Source organism: Brachyistius frenatus, unplaced genomic scaffold (assembly GCF_029030835.1).
Source record: "Brachyistius frenatus isolate BFR_SWC_R1_liver_20210118 unplaced genomic scaffold, ASM2903083v1 Contig_20, whole genome shotgun sequence".
NCBI lineage: Eukaryota > Metazoa > Chordata > Actinopteri > Embiotocidae > Brachyistius > Brachyistius frenatus.
Genome location: NW_027210619.1, coordinates 262,501 through 277,473, shown reverse-complemented (window position 1 = coordinate 277,473; position 14,973 = coordinate 262,501). Strand labels below are relative to the sequence as shown.

Genomic DNA, 14,973 nt, shown 5'->3' with positions numbered 1-14,973 from the left:
TCATTTTCGTTAAATAGCTCTCACATTTTAATGATACTCTTAATTATACATTCATTAAGGACGAATGTACTGCAACAGTCCACCGTGTTGAAAAAAAGTAACACAAGAAGCAGTAAAACAATAAGTAAAATTAAAACTGCAAGCAGTGATATGCGGGCCCTCGCACGCTGCACATTGGGGATCCAGTGGGTCGGGGCTGTCGGGGCCGCCGGCTCCCCGACATGCAGAACACGAGGGGCCACATATTCCTGCATGGTGTTTTAATTATTATTTTTTTTTTTTAAATTGCCTTTTTTTGGCGGCTTTAACATCTTCAAAAACTCATGAAAGCTGGTGCCTGACGTATGTGCAAAGTTTCATGAGGTTTGGAGCATCGTTTCACTTTGAACATCAACTTCCGGTGTCACGGCGAAACATCAAACTTAGTCCCATCGCCCTGGCTATACTGTACTATATACAAAAATGACTTTTGGGTCACATAATTCAGATTAGGTGTTTTTTTTTTAAATATTTTGGACAACATACTATAGTATGACTTTATCACTTTTTGGAGTATGACCTTTTTCTGAACTGACATGCATGCCTCAAGTGGGGATTGAACCGAGTTACTTCTCACTGAGGCAACTGCTCTAATCACTGCTCCACTGTGTCATACTATAGCATGTTGGCCTAAATATGACAAAATAAGTCATACTATTGCATTAAAATATATTAATGGGATTTTGGGGGATAAAATTTGTGGTAGTTTGAACAGAAATCCAAGGAGAATTAGACACACCCTTTATTTTTTGTTATTGACTTTTATTTGAATTTTTGTTGAACTTTGGTTTGGTATTACTATGACTGCATTTACAACACAAACCCGAAACCGTGTGGCTTACTCCTCGCACTCGGTGAACTGTGTGGCTTACACTTACACTGTGGAGTTCACTCAGAGCTTTCCAGTGACTCAACCGACAGTCTGGTTAACTCAACAGGTTAAAGATTCAACTTCACCAAGGTTGCTATTAATGGTTCAGATTCCACCTTGGCCTGTTGATGGTGATTCAACTTTTAGTGAAGTTGAAACGTTTGGAGAAATTGAAAAAGTTTTGCATACACTACACATTACTGGAAGATATTTAGTATCACTGCAGACCCCCTTGAATACATGTATATCTACTATCCAAAAAATGTCTGTGGCAATTTTGGCCGCATTTGAATGAACATTTGTGGACAGTGGCGTTATAGGTTGCAGTGAGCCAAAGATTTGTAACAATGCAGACCTTTTCCTGGGAAGATTGGTGGTGTTGGGGTTAGCATGGTTGCCTCTCAGTCAAAATGTTTGGGGTTCAACCCCTCCCCTTTGTCATAACTTTTAATAATTTAAAACATCAAAGGTTGCCGCATCACTGTGACGACAAAAAATGTTGGTGCATGTAGGTGAAACGAAGTGCCGGGGATGCAGTTTAGGGGGCGCTAGCTAGCCATCTGGCCACGCGCAAAACACATGTCAGATGTATCATCTCATCACACCGGATGTATGTGCCACGTTTCATGAGGTTTCAAGCATCCTTTGACCATTAAACATCGACTTCCTGTGTCACGGCGAAACATCAAACTTTGCCATTGCGACGTCCTTTGACAAAGTCGAGTGAAATTCTCAATATATCATCAACTACATGTTTAGGCTATTCTGACCCGACTTTAGGTTCATGTGATCATCCAGCTCGACGTAGCATGTGAAAGTATGAAAAGTGTCATTTCCAGTGGCTACAAGGGGGCGCTATGACTATCAGTGAATATTACCAAAGAGGTGTCTTCAGGGCCGGAGTGTTATCATACATGTAACGTTTGGAGAAGGTCGGTCCATGTACATAAGAGTTACAGCAACTTGTAGTTTCATGGTGAGACACTCAAAATGGCCTCCACGCCATGGGCACACCCATCGACGAAAACAAATTCTTTTCATAACTTTTTATCCCCAACATGTTAAGAGTGAACTGAATCAATTTCAAGTCGGTCTGACAAAATCTCTAGGGGGAGTTCGACAAAGTACAACATGTGCGAATCGCCAAAAATGGGGACTAAATTCTAAATGGCAGACTTCCTGTTGAGTTGACGTCGTTTTGCCTTTTTTGTACGTCTAGGTGTGATACACATGTCCATCGATTTTCATGCATGTACGTAAATGTAGCCACCGGGGCATCTGTGTAGGGGGCGCTAGCGAACCATTTGGCCACACCCACTCGCAACTAACTAAAATACAAAAATTTTCGCCGGGAGAGATATGTGTACCAACTTTCAGGAGTTTTTTTTAATATCATAAAGCCTCCAAAAAGGCAATTCATTTGTAAGAAGAAGGAACGAAAAGGGACCTAAATATCATCTCCTGATTGCATGCTTCCCCCAACCAGTCAAGTTGCAGATATCACCTTTGACCACCAAAACCTGATCAGTTCATCCTTGAGTCCAAATGAACGACCCTGCCAAATTTGAAGAAATTCTCCCGAAGTTTTTCCTGAGATATCACGTTCATGAACGTGCGACAGATGGATTGGTGGACTGACAGACAGACAACCCGAAAACGTAAAAACAATGGTAGAACTGGAGAAGCAATTCACTGCCTGCCTCCTAATTATATACAGGATAACAAGATCTTAAAAATGTCCAATTAATTTTAAATGACGTGTTTTTACTAAGTCTAAATTTGAGGCTTCTTAAAATGAGCAGAATAACTGAGAGTCGACTGGAAATCTTTTTTTTAACAGCCAATGGCAATACATAAAACTGAATGTGTTTTCATACATTCAATTCACAACATCAACCTCGAGCTTGTAGCTGAAACAATGACCTGAAGAGAAAAAAAAAAGTGAGAGATGGTGTGAGGGAGGGAAAGCGGTGTAGGCAATGGAGAGGACAGAGCAGGAGGAGGACTAGAAGAGGTGTTAGAGCGAGGGAGGGCGCACGGACCTATGGATGGATGGGTGGTAAAAGACTACAGAACAATGTAAAGAGGGAATGGGTGGAGAGAAAACAGGAGAGGTTGGATGAACAGTCAGAGTGAGGGAGGAGGAGGTGTAGGAGGAGGACACGGGTGGGAGAGAGGGAGGGTGTTGAGCGAGGCACTGTGTTTATCAGCGTTCAGAACGTACTGTGCTGTAGATTCGTCCGTAAATGTCATCTCCCTTGTCACGTCACAGACAGGCACAGGCGTATAAGTGCACATTAGACAGGAGAAACTGTTTGTCCACACAGCACCAAATCACTTTGATTTCACTTTCAGTTTTGTTCTCCTCCTCTGTCTGTAGCTTTTCCTCATGTCCCCTTTTTGCTCTCTCATCTCTCCCCCGGTGTGAAGGGCCTGGGGAGACGCTGATGAGCTCTTCACCTAAGACTTCAGAAAATTGGAAAAAAGATAGATATGTGTCGAATGCATGCCGGAACTGATGACGGCAGCGAACATAGGAAGAGGGGGAGAGTGCAACGCTTTCGTTCCCTGCTGATTGCCCTATTGCCAGCTGCTGCGTGAGAAAAAGTCACGCGGGTCCGTCCGAGAGGTTTTCCTGCTTCTGAAGAAGACAGGACAGGATAGTAGTTCCTGAACCAGAAGGTTCAGCATCCACTTTAATGGTTTTCTTTCAGTCCGGTTTCTTATCAGGCAGAGCAGAGTTGGTTTCCTGAGCCTGTCAGAGAATGGCCAGTGTAGGGAGGAGAAATCCTGTTTGTAAATCACACCGGAGGGACGTTGTTGCTGTCAGGGGACTTTGTTTACTTTGTTTTACTACCACTGTCTCATATCCTGTTGACAAGGTAGGGCAGCGGTGTGTATCGCTGATTTAACTGCACGGTCAAAAATGCACAACAACACACGAAGAAGCCTCCATCCAGCGCAATCAGGTGCCAGTGTGCGAGAGGGCAAAAGAAGGAGATGCACTTCACTTCTCATGTATGACACCTCACCCAATCACGTGCACTTAGCAATAACACATGACAGCTTCATATCAGCACAGGAGGAAGCAGAAGTGCGTTCGAGCTGACAGGAAACAAGTCTGGGCATGACACCAGTCCTCTCAATCGAACAAATCTCGATCAAGCCATAGATGTTACAGATGACCACCGGATGTCTCTGTGCTCAGAGGCACTCAATATGCACATTGACATGCATACAAATTGTATGCTAATGCACACTCGGGATAATTTTACACTGTATGTGTTTGTCAGTGAGTTTTACGGTTTGCTGGCTGCACCTTAAAGAAAGAGGAAAGAGGAAAGAGGTGTTCATGCCTCATGAGAGATTAGCAGCAGCACAGGATGCAGGTTCATTTTCATATTAACCACAAGATGTTTTTTTATTTCATTGTTTTTTAAGTGAAGATGTTTTTGAAGAAATTCAAATAAATATTTGCTACTGTAGGTATGAAAATCGCCACTAGAATAGATTGCAGAGAAAGAAAAGAAATAGTTTTAATTGTGGTTAAGTATCCTCACTGAACTGTCGCTTTACATCAGAATTTTCCATTTTGGACTTTTACTCAATTACAAACAGGAAAGGTCTTCATGACATTTTCCGTTTGTAATAATAATTGGTCCCATGTTTTTCTCAGCAAAAAAAAAAAGCTTATGCTTTATTTCAAAAGTTTAACTGCTGGAAAAAATGTGTTTGCTGATAGAGCCATTGTCAGTGAAAAGATGCATATTGAATCACGGATGGCCTCCAAACTAGTTTTAAAATCATAATACACACACATGTTTAAATTCAGATTTAAAGTGCGTATATAGAGAAAGCTTTGTCCTTTAGCAGATTAATTTAAAAACAGCTTTTAGTGTGAAAATCTGCACATTCTGCACCAACAGGCTCCAAGCTCGAACAACCAGGTTACAATGAACAAACCACATTTTTATGTGGAGGGAAGTAGTCTCAATTTATGCATGCAGAACTTTTAGTTGCATTGAAGTTGTCATATCTGAAAGGTGGCTCACCTGGTCAGATATGGAGCAACGATATGTTTTAATTTCCTGTTTTCAGTATTATTCACTAACTGACGCTTTCACGTTATTTTGCTGGTTTAATAAGTGTAATTATCCTGATATGAACAGGCCTAATTACCGTAATACCTTAACCCTGATTGACGTAGATGGACACAGCGAGCAGAGCTGCTCTCGCGCTTCTCTCTCGATTCGCAGGATTCGGATGTGATGTCAGCGCGGCAGCGCTCTCTGACGGTCTCCCAGGCAACGCCGCGTGCTGCAGTGACGCCAGCCAAAGGCCCCGGCTCGTGTTGAGTGGGCGTGACTCGCCACGTTAGCCCCCCTCCCCCCCTCTCACCCCCCTCCCCGCTTGTCTCCCGTCAGTGTGGGCGGGACCCACTCAGAAGAGAGCGAGCGAAACACGACACCCCGAGGACGGTGAGAGGCACGGGGGGGGAGGAGAGAGTAGCACTGAGTGGTGTGAGAGTGAGTGGAGGACTGAAAAAAAAAAAAAAAAAAAAAAAAAAAAAGTCTGCGAAGAAAGAAGAGGCTCCTTTCTAACGTTCATTTCTGTCAAAGAAGTAGCGGAGCTTTGCGGCGGAGGGATGTCAAACAGTGACGAAGATGCGGTTGAGACGGAGTAAACAGCTACCGGACAGTTAGCGAAAGAACTTGTTAGAAGAGAAGAGAAAAGGCTTCTTTTTTTTTTTCTTTTCTTTTTTTTTTTTTTTTTTTTCCGGCTTGGCTCGTGTCGGGACGGTTGGCCGTTTTCCGCCGCAACTTGAGCAGATATCAACGCTGTTGCGAGTTACGGGACGAGACGAGGAACACAACGAGGTCGGTGGCAGACAGCGAACCTTTCGGTCGGTTTTGGCGGAGAGCCGGGGAACCGGGGAACCGGACCGAGAGAGAGAGAGAGAGAGCGAGCGAGCAGAGAGCGGCGGCTCGAGAGAAGAGAGAGCCGCTGAAGCAGAAGCTACAAAAGTTTGCCGTGTTATCTTCACCTAGTTTCCCAGATTGGAAACCAGAGCAGGAGGAAGAGGCCGACAGAGTGACTTTTCTTTTTCTTTTTTTTTTTTTTTTTTTCTCCACAAGCGACTTCGTGGAATTCATCCAGTTTAGCAATCTTTAGCCGCTTGCTGTTCTGCTAAAGTAGCTAAATCAGCGAGAATGAAAACACCTGGAGATAATGGTAAGTTTGCAGGACTCACTGCTATGATTTTTTTTTTGTTTGTTTTGTTTTTATAACATTGTCTTTCTTGTTTACTTGTCGCAGCCGTGGTCGACAAAAGCTAACAATAACCGCACTGCTGATTAATTCAAAAGATAGTTAACTAGCAAACACCCGCTTCCAGTCACACGATGAAAACCTGTTGATTTTAGTTGTTCTCGCGGGTCGGGGCGACAGTCGGTGGTTCCGCTTGATAAGTAACTAAAATCTGGTGCAGGTTTAGTACTGTACTCCGGTTTAAGAGGAAGTGGTTAAACTACTGTACAGTTGTTTAAACGACATCCTCTGTGTCACCCATACGACCTAATTTCACCATCCAGCACCTTAAAAATGTTAGAAGCGCTCGATACGAGCGCGTTTTTGTACCGAAAACGAACTAACGAAAAACAAAAAAAAAAAAAAAAACCTCCTCTCCTGGTGGTGTAGGTGATTGGATCGAGGCAGGTACACACGGAGCAAGCTGATATTAACCTAGTAACTGAGCAGACATTTGTCAGGTACTTGGCCTGTCAGCTTATTGAAGTGAGTAGGGGGAGATTCCCGGCAATCAGCTGAGGTCTGTCTGTATGTGCGTCCGTTTGTCTTAATTCCTGAAATGCTTGCATAAGTTTGTTATTTCTCCCTTCTCCTGAAGCAATTTTTCTTCAGAAAGAAGGAAGTGGAAGTGGTGTCATGTGTGCCATCTATGCACTTTCATATTTGAGTGTCGGCCATAAACTATTTGCCTGACATCACTCTTTCTTAACGTGACAAAACTGTATCTGTTTGAGTTGTTGCAGTTGGCATGATTGAACAGATTTCAAGCCCAAGTAGATAACATCTCTTGGTGTTATGGAAATAGTATTTGGTCTATTTCCCTCTGTCAAACAAAATATACATATTTAATCAGTTGCTTCTCCAGCAGGAACAATGCGCAGACTTTGTAAGTAGTTACTGGTAAGCGTTTGGCTTCGGGCCATGTGTGTGTAACTGACAAACTGAGCGGTACCCCTTCCACTCAGGACCTTCCCCTCCCTTCCCCCACCGTGTCCCCTCCTGACTCCCGCTGCACCCAGCCTCAGCCCCTCAGCCCTCCACATTCCTGCACACACACCCACTCCCTGCAGCAGCCCAGGAGGCTGCCATGACATCACACCACATCCCACCACAAGTAGCCCTTTTATTACAAGGAGCTCTGTGTTTGTGTGGCAGCAGATAGCTTAAGCTCTTCTGGGAAGGCACTAAAAATTGATTGTGCTTAGGTTATTTATTTGATGTGTGTGTGTGTGTGTGTGTGTGTGTGTGTGTGTGTGTGTGTGTGTGTTGGTTGTGTTTGTTGTCTGTCCATGAATGAAGGTTAATTGGTCCTATACTAAGGTTCTCTTGTATGATTGTTGTAAATTGTGTGCTGCCTTCCAAACAGTCTTATTTAACATTCAATTGCATGAATAGTTGTGTTGCCTATAACTGTTATTTTCATTCTTGACTGATGTTAATACATATATATATATATATATTTTTTTTTAATATAAATTAGCTGCCATAATAATGTTTATGATAATATTGATATAGATTTGAAATGATAAAATAAATCATATCATGACAATGGCCATACTCTGATATCTGATGCACGTGCGTGACTCATGCACAGCGACAAGTGTGGCTGAAAGTGTTTGTATTTTATGCAGAATCCGAACATCCCTGAGTTCCTAAAGAACTGAGAGCCAATTTTTTTTTTTTTTACTTTTAATAAAAAATATTTGAAGGCAAACTCTTGCGTTTATGCTGACACATAAAACTATAACACTTATTTTGTTTCGATGCTATGTTCTTGAAATTAAGAAAGTATTTTTCAGTATCATGTTATGTCGTTAAGAAAATCGTTATTGCATAAATACCCTAAACTGTAGTGATAATGTTTTAAAGCCATATCACCCAGCTCAAAGTATTAAACTCAAAGTTTAAGTCTTGACACTGGTAACTTAGTCAAGATGAGGAGAAGCGGGGAATTTTACAAGTTTTTAAAGAAGCTTGAACTAGTAAAGATTTGGCCTTTTGCTTGAAAAGTTACTTAAACTGCTTAATTAACAATGAAAATCCCTGCCGATTAATTAATTTTCTACCAGTCAGCTAATAAATTAACTAATAAGCAAATAGCCTCTTGTCCTGTGTTGCCAATTTATGAAATTTGATCACTTCTCTTGATTAGCTAATAGAATAATCTTTTCATCAGTACTTAGCAAACATAGAAATGCTCTCTCAGGGGGCCATTATCTAACAACAAATCAGATCTAATAGAAGCACCTTTAAATAGTTGAATTATTGAATTAGTTAATCTTGGTGGCCTGATCTGTCTGATCTCCTGCTGTTGCTGCATTTGCAATCAGAACTCTATCTTTAACCCTTTTAACCTGTGTGTATCCCATCATGTGGAAGGAACACATTTGTTGGATGCGGGAGGATATAAAAGTCTGGATATGTGTAGGATCAAAATATAATCAATCATTTTTAAACAGGATTATGTCCCACATATGATAAACTGCTGCCTCTATGAAGCTTACCTCTTTTCTCTCCAGCACCGGACGCTTCCCCTTGCACTTCTGTTTTTCACCGTCACTTTATTAGCCAGAGTAGATGATAGGATTTCTGCTGCGATAGAGAACGGACGTGATGGAGCAGGAAATGGCGGTGCCATATCTACCTCTGTTGTTGCTGGCGGAAGGGTGTTGGTTTTGTGGGGTTGGAGAGTGTCCGATTTTAATTTCTGTTCGTATCCAATCACTGCTGTATACCTGGTCTTTGTACTTGTTTGTTGTAGTGTGGGATTGATTAGAGGCAAAGCATTCTACAGGTGGCATTAGTCAGCAGAGACGTGCTGTATATTATCTCATCTACTCTCACACAGTCACATATCCAGCTTTGTGTGTACCTCAAAGGCTAATGATTGATTAAACTCTGGTGATAAGGACTTACAGAAACACATTAATAACTGCCCTATTGTGTGTTTCTCCCTTCCTAATATGTTATCCACACCACCACCACACTCTGTGATCTCGAGCTTTTGTAGTTCACCGGTTTTTCCTCCATTCCTCCCCAAGGGATACAGTTTTCTGTCCTGCCACCTCTGTCATTCTTCTTTCTCGCTCTGACGGGATAAGGACTGGTGTGTGTCTTTGTGTAAGGGAATTGCATAGAGGGACCCCTGGCTCTGGAGTGGCCATTGTGCGAGTGTGTGTGGAGTGCGGGACAATGGCTGGGAGAGGGGCAGGGCCTGGGACTGATTGTGTGAGGACTTGCGGGGCCAGGGACCTCTCATTGTGGTAATAATGGTGCGGAGTAGCTCATAGTTTGCTGGCGCTTTTGACACATGAAGAGACCGCACTTCTGCATGTGTGTGAAATGTGTGTTTGAGTGTTTAGAAAAAGTTGGGTAAATTTGGGCATCCATTCACCAATTACTCAAGGAACTTACTTTTAATGATGATTGCTGTTTTGTGCTCTCTGCCGCCCCAGAGTGATTGACATGCCATGGAGCTCTGTTACCATTTATTCTAGACACACACACACACACACACACACACACACACACACACACACACACACACACACACACACACACACGCGCGCGCGCACGCACACAGACACACAGTCCGGCTTTATGATGTGCCTGGGCAGGAAACAAAAGGGCAGCTTGTGAAGAATGAATTGCGAGGGAATATTTCACCTTTTCCCTGTGTGGGTTTATGCATGCGATTGTGAGCATATGCTTTTCAATCTCAACCACCGCTGTGATGATAAGCGTAGCGATTAGCCTTATCTGTGAAAACTAGCTTGCAGTGCTGACCGCAGCAAAATCACTACCTCCTACTATCCCAATGCAGTTTTACAACATTGTTTACGGGGTGGTGTCCCGCTGTGATCAGGATCAGAAAGCGCACTCAAAACCTGAAACGAATGATGTGCCACAGCAAAACTGGTTATCTTCCATCTGAAAAAAACTGAAGAATCTACTTTGACTGCTGGTGTGAACATATCAGATGTTAAGAATACTACTCAAGTTATTCAGCCAATTTTCCTGACAAAATTGTACGCAGCCCTTTTCACATTTATTTAACGAGTGAAAACACTCCTGAGGATGTTGATTTTAATATTATATTTTAAGTGGACGTAAAACATACATTTTTAGACTCACGGATAATAAGAATTCCCAATGCAGCGACAGCGTGGCCCTTTTCCTTGTCACAACAGCCCTTCATAAAAGTTTTGATATGGTCCACTGTGATGCTAAGTTGACAAATGACTTTTGGTCGAGGAGGCCTTCGGTTGTGGAAATGTCTGTATTTAGCCAGGAATGTGACCAAAGGGAACAATGTGCTCAGCCAGTCGACACTAATGGACCTCCCCACCATTAGTCCTGTGCCGCCCTTGACCAGGGAGACCAGAGAAACCACAGTCAACAAGGCGGCATTACCCTTGATGGCCCCGGCCCTTCTGACCGCTGTCTAGCACCGCTCCAGACCCAGTCGCCCCCTGCCTCACAGACCAACACATTAACCATAAAGTCCTATAGATTATCAGCATCTGCATCCTGTTTGATCAGCTGCATGATTGTGAGGTCCGACAGTAAAAAAAAACAACCTCAATTCACTTTTTACGCTTAAAACCCAGCTGCAGAACTAAATAAATCCTCGGGCCATTTATGTGGGTCTGTGATGCGAGTTCAGCCTAGTTTTACTGCGATACCATTGGTTGTAGCCTCTACGTGACCCCATATTGACTTTATTGGTGACCCCATATTGACTTTATTGGTCGTTGGTCAGGGATGGTAATGGGGTAGGTCTGCATGTCTGAAAGGGATGTTGACTGTTGACAGATAACTTTTAACACTTTCAAAGAACATGTGTGTGAGTACACAGACACAGAATGCACACGCTGCTGTTTTTTATTGGAATTCTTGGACCTCCCACATTCCTGCTTAGAAGGTTAATAGTTGCCGGCTGTGTTGCATTACACATGAGGGGAAAACACAACAGTTACTATCTCTTTAAGCCTATTCTGAGCACAGTCATACTGATATGCAAAGACATGTATGCACTCATACGGGCATATTTTTTTTAATACCGCATGTGGATAATATGACTGAAGCTGATTCAAGAATGTAGAAAATAGTGTCTGTTATTTTAAGAGATGAGACAGACGTAATATTTTACCAGCTTCAAAATGCACGCACGCACACACGCACACGCACAGGGGTCTCTTTTCAAATGGGTATCAAAATTCATTTTGAGAATGCAGTGAGGTGTGTTGGTGTGCATGGATTGACCGGCACTGCTCAGCAGCTGTCTGTGTTTGCGCATGCATGTGTATTGTAATGTAATATGGGGAGTTTACAGAGCTACTCTGTTGTGGAGGGGACTCGGTGTGAGGTGCAGAATGGCATGTTGTTGTAAAAGAATATGAAGTGTGTGTGTGTGTGTGTGTGTGTGTGTGAAGGAGGGTGGGTTTTCTAGGTGGGCAGCTCTGTAAAGGCATTACTTGTGAACAAAGCTTGTACCTCGGTGCTTGTGGGTGTTTGTAATAGCTTCTTGGTGACTGCGGCGCCACTGAAACTGATCTGAGTCTGATGACACACACACACACACACACACACACACACACACACACACACACACACACACACACACACACACACACACACACACACACACACACACACACACACACACACACACACACACACACACACACACACACACACACACACACACACACGTGAAGATCAGGTAACTCTGTTCCTCTGATCCTTCCAGATGAGAGGTATTATTTTGGATCCTCACGACACAATGAGCTACCCTTTAGGTTAGAGGCTGGACTGTCACCTCTCTGCTGGTCAGAGTATAATCAGGGTGTAAGCACTTGACAGCATTGTGTCAGTCAGTCACGAAGGTACCTCTTCCCTCATCCCTAACAATGGCTAATAGCTGCTGCACCATGCACACACCACATCCGCATGGCCTGTTGCACTCACACATAGTACAGAGTTGTATGTGGTCGTCTTGTGTTGATGCTGCAGCACCCACTGGTTGCTGTTTTTGCAGCCCTCGGGCGAGTGGTTTTGTAATCTATATTTCTAATCTTCTTAGATTAACCCCAATAATACCGGGCATGCCGAGGGCCTCTTTACAGTAGGGGATCAGCACACAATGTGGCTGTTACTGTACTGTACATACCAGGCAGGATCAGAACAACAGGAGCTTCTATTTACTGTAAAATGACAAAAAAAAAAAAAAAAAAAGAACTTTGAACTCCTCGCAATCTTTTAGCCTTTTATGTAAGGTGAGTGTGTTTATGATATCAGTATATGCAGCTGGTAGTCTGCTCTTGGGCTGCATGGTAAATTGTTTGCATGATAATAATCTGTTGTGTTTTTGACTTCTGTCATTCTTCATGTGAAATAATAGACATTTGTCTGTCTAGATTACTTTTTTTTGTCTTCTTTTGCTATTTTCAGTGGTTTTTGCAAAGAGTGTTTTTATCAGTATGTCATTTTTTCCTCCATGTTAATTGTAAAAAAAACAACAATTAAACTTAATGCGTGTATGTGTGTGTCTGTCTACAGGTGTGTAACTGTGGTAAGAGATTGGGACTGCCCCACTGTCTCAGGCTCTGATTTAGGGAAGTAGTGAGTGGAGCTCCTAACCCCTCTCTAACCCTTTAAGTCCAGTGCAGTCAGCAGACACTCCCTGCAGAAAGGCAGCAGTGTTTGAATAGTTCCTCTGGCTATTTTTATCTGGGAATCTGCCTCTGTGCTGGACCCATGGAGTAGGGGTGCAGGGCAAATATCTAATCTAATTTTGGATGATGGGAAGTCACCAAAAGGACTTCTGTGCCACTTACAGTGTTGATATTTTGTGTGTGTGTGTGTGTGTGTGTGTGTGTGTGTGTGTGTGTGTGTGTGTGTGTGTGTGTGGCTGTTGGGATTTAAAATGCTGTCTGGCGCCAAGTTAAACTTTCTCTCTTGTCACCCTTCTCCCCTCTTTCCCCTCCCCCATTCCTCCATCATTTTTTCCTCGCCCCTCTCTCTCCCCTTCCCTTCACCCCATGTAAGGAATGCCAGATCACATTTAGGTTTTTCTTTTTAACCAGTCTTTCCTCTTCCTTGGTATTTCACTGTGCCGGCTCTGTCTGTCACTCAGCCTTTACCTTGTTTCTATCTCATGTTCAGACCTGTTCTCTTTTGTATGTCGGAGCTCATTTTAAACTTCAAGCCCACTCATGCAGCCTATGTATGAGGGTGAGAACATTATGTGCCTTTCAGGCTGCTGTGTCAGTTGTAAAAAGTGTATCATTGTGTCAACAAAATTTCCCAAACTCTTGTTAATGGAAAGATTGAATCTGTGTAGGCATTGTTAACTATGTTTTTAGTTAACACCCCTCTAATGCAACCAAAGCTGTTTCAGCTCTCTCCTCCTTTGAGCACAGGCAAATGGTGCAAACTAACAGCTGGACAGTTTGCAGGTGTGTACGTACAGACGTGACATTATTGCCAGCCAAATGGCACTCTGTAGCAGTAGCAAGCTGCCTGTGTGTGTGTGTGTGTGTGTGTGTGTGTGTGTGTGTGTGTGTGTGTGTGTGTGTGTGTGTGTGTGTGTGTGTGTGTGTGTGTGTGTGTGTGTGTGTGTGTGTGTGTGTGTGTGTGTGTGTGTGTGTGTGTGTGTGTGTGTGTGGGAAAGAGATAAGTGGGGACATCCTCTGCCTTTTATCAGCCACTGCTGCTTGATCTAATTTCATCTTTCTGGACAACCCCATAAGTAAGCACTGTCTTTTATACTCAAGATTTAGAAGCACAAACCTTCTGTCTCAGTCCAGATTAGACCAATAAGTGCTTATCTACTGTTTGCTGGAATCAAAGGCCTGTTTCTGAATGCTGCTCCTTAGCAAGACTTTTGACTTTTCAGCGAGAGATGGGGCCATTCTATAAAGTGTGTGTGTGTGTGTGTGTGTGTGTGTGTGTGTGTGTGTGTGTGTGTGTGTGTGTGTGTGTGTGTGTGTGTGTGTGTGTGTGTGTGTGTGTGTGTGTGTCAGAGAGAGAGTGAGAGTGTGTTTTCTTTTTCAACTGACTCTTGTGTGTTTGTGCACACAGATGCACACATCCCTGTTGGGGAGTGAAACCTTTTTGAGCATCGATTGACCCTCCCATCCCACCATCCTCTCCTCCCTCTCACTATCATTTCTGTGTCACCAATCCATGGACTAATACCCCAGTGGCAGCTCCTCTTCCATTAGCCTTCTCCTCCTCTCCCCCTCTCTCCTGCTTCATGTCACCCTACCCTGTCTCTTCTTCTTTCACTGGACACCCTGATTTACCAGCCAACATAACTGAGTATACATGAGTAGATACAGAATGGTTGTCTACTAACACGGCTCAAATCGTATAAAAAGCCTGCCAGCCACTGTCTGACTGTACCAGCAACGGGCTGGCTGGCCTTAACAGCGCAGACTTGGCCTAAAAAAAAACAAAAAAAACAACCTACAAATAGGAGCTCAAAGTCGAGTGCAAATTGTCCTCGGTGCATGTAGCAGTTTGAACATGTATCTGCACACACACGCACACACGCACGCACGCGCACACACACACACACACACACACACACACACACACACACACACACACACACACACACACACACACACACACACACACACACACACACAGCCTTGGGTTCCTTCCAAGATGTGTCGTCACGGGCAGCGTAAAGTGTTTTGGATTGCACTCTCAGCAGGACAAACATCGGACTCTATTTTTTCCCACTG

The 14,973-nt window shown here is 43.4% G+C and overlaps 1 protein-coding gene across 1 annotated transcript in view; it reads left to right on the top strand.

The window, feature by feature from the left end:
- Positions 1-5,335: 5,335 nt before the first annotated feature.
- Positions 5,336-14,973, top strand: part of erfl3 (Ets2 repressor factor like 3) — a 52,481-nt gene continuing 42,843 nt past the window's right edge. Inside the window, exon 1 of the mRNA XM_069695580.1 lies at positions 5,336-6,142. Within this exon, the coding sequence (XP_069551681.1) occupies positions 6,121-6,142 (22 nt within the window). The 5' untranslated portion in view covers positions 5,336-6,120. The remainder of the gene's footprint in view (positions 6,143-14,973) is intronic.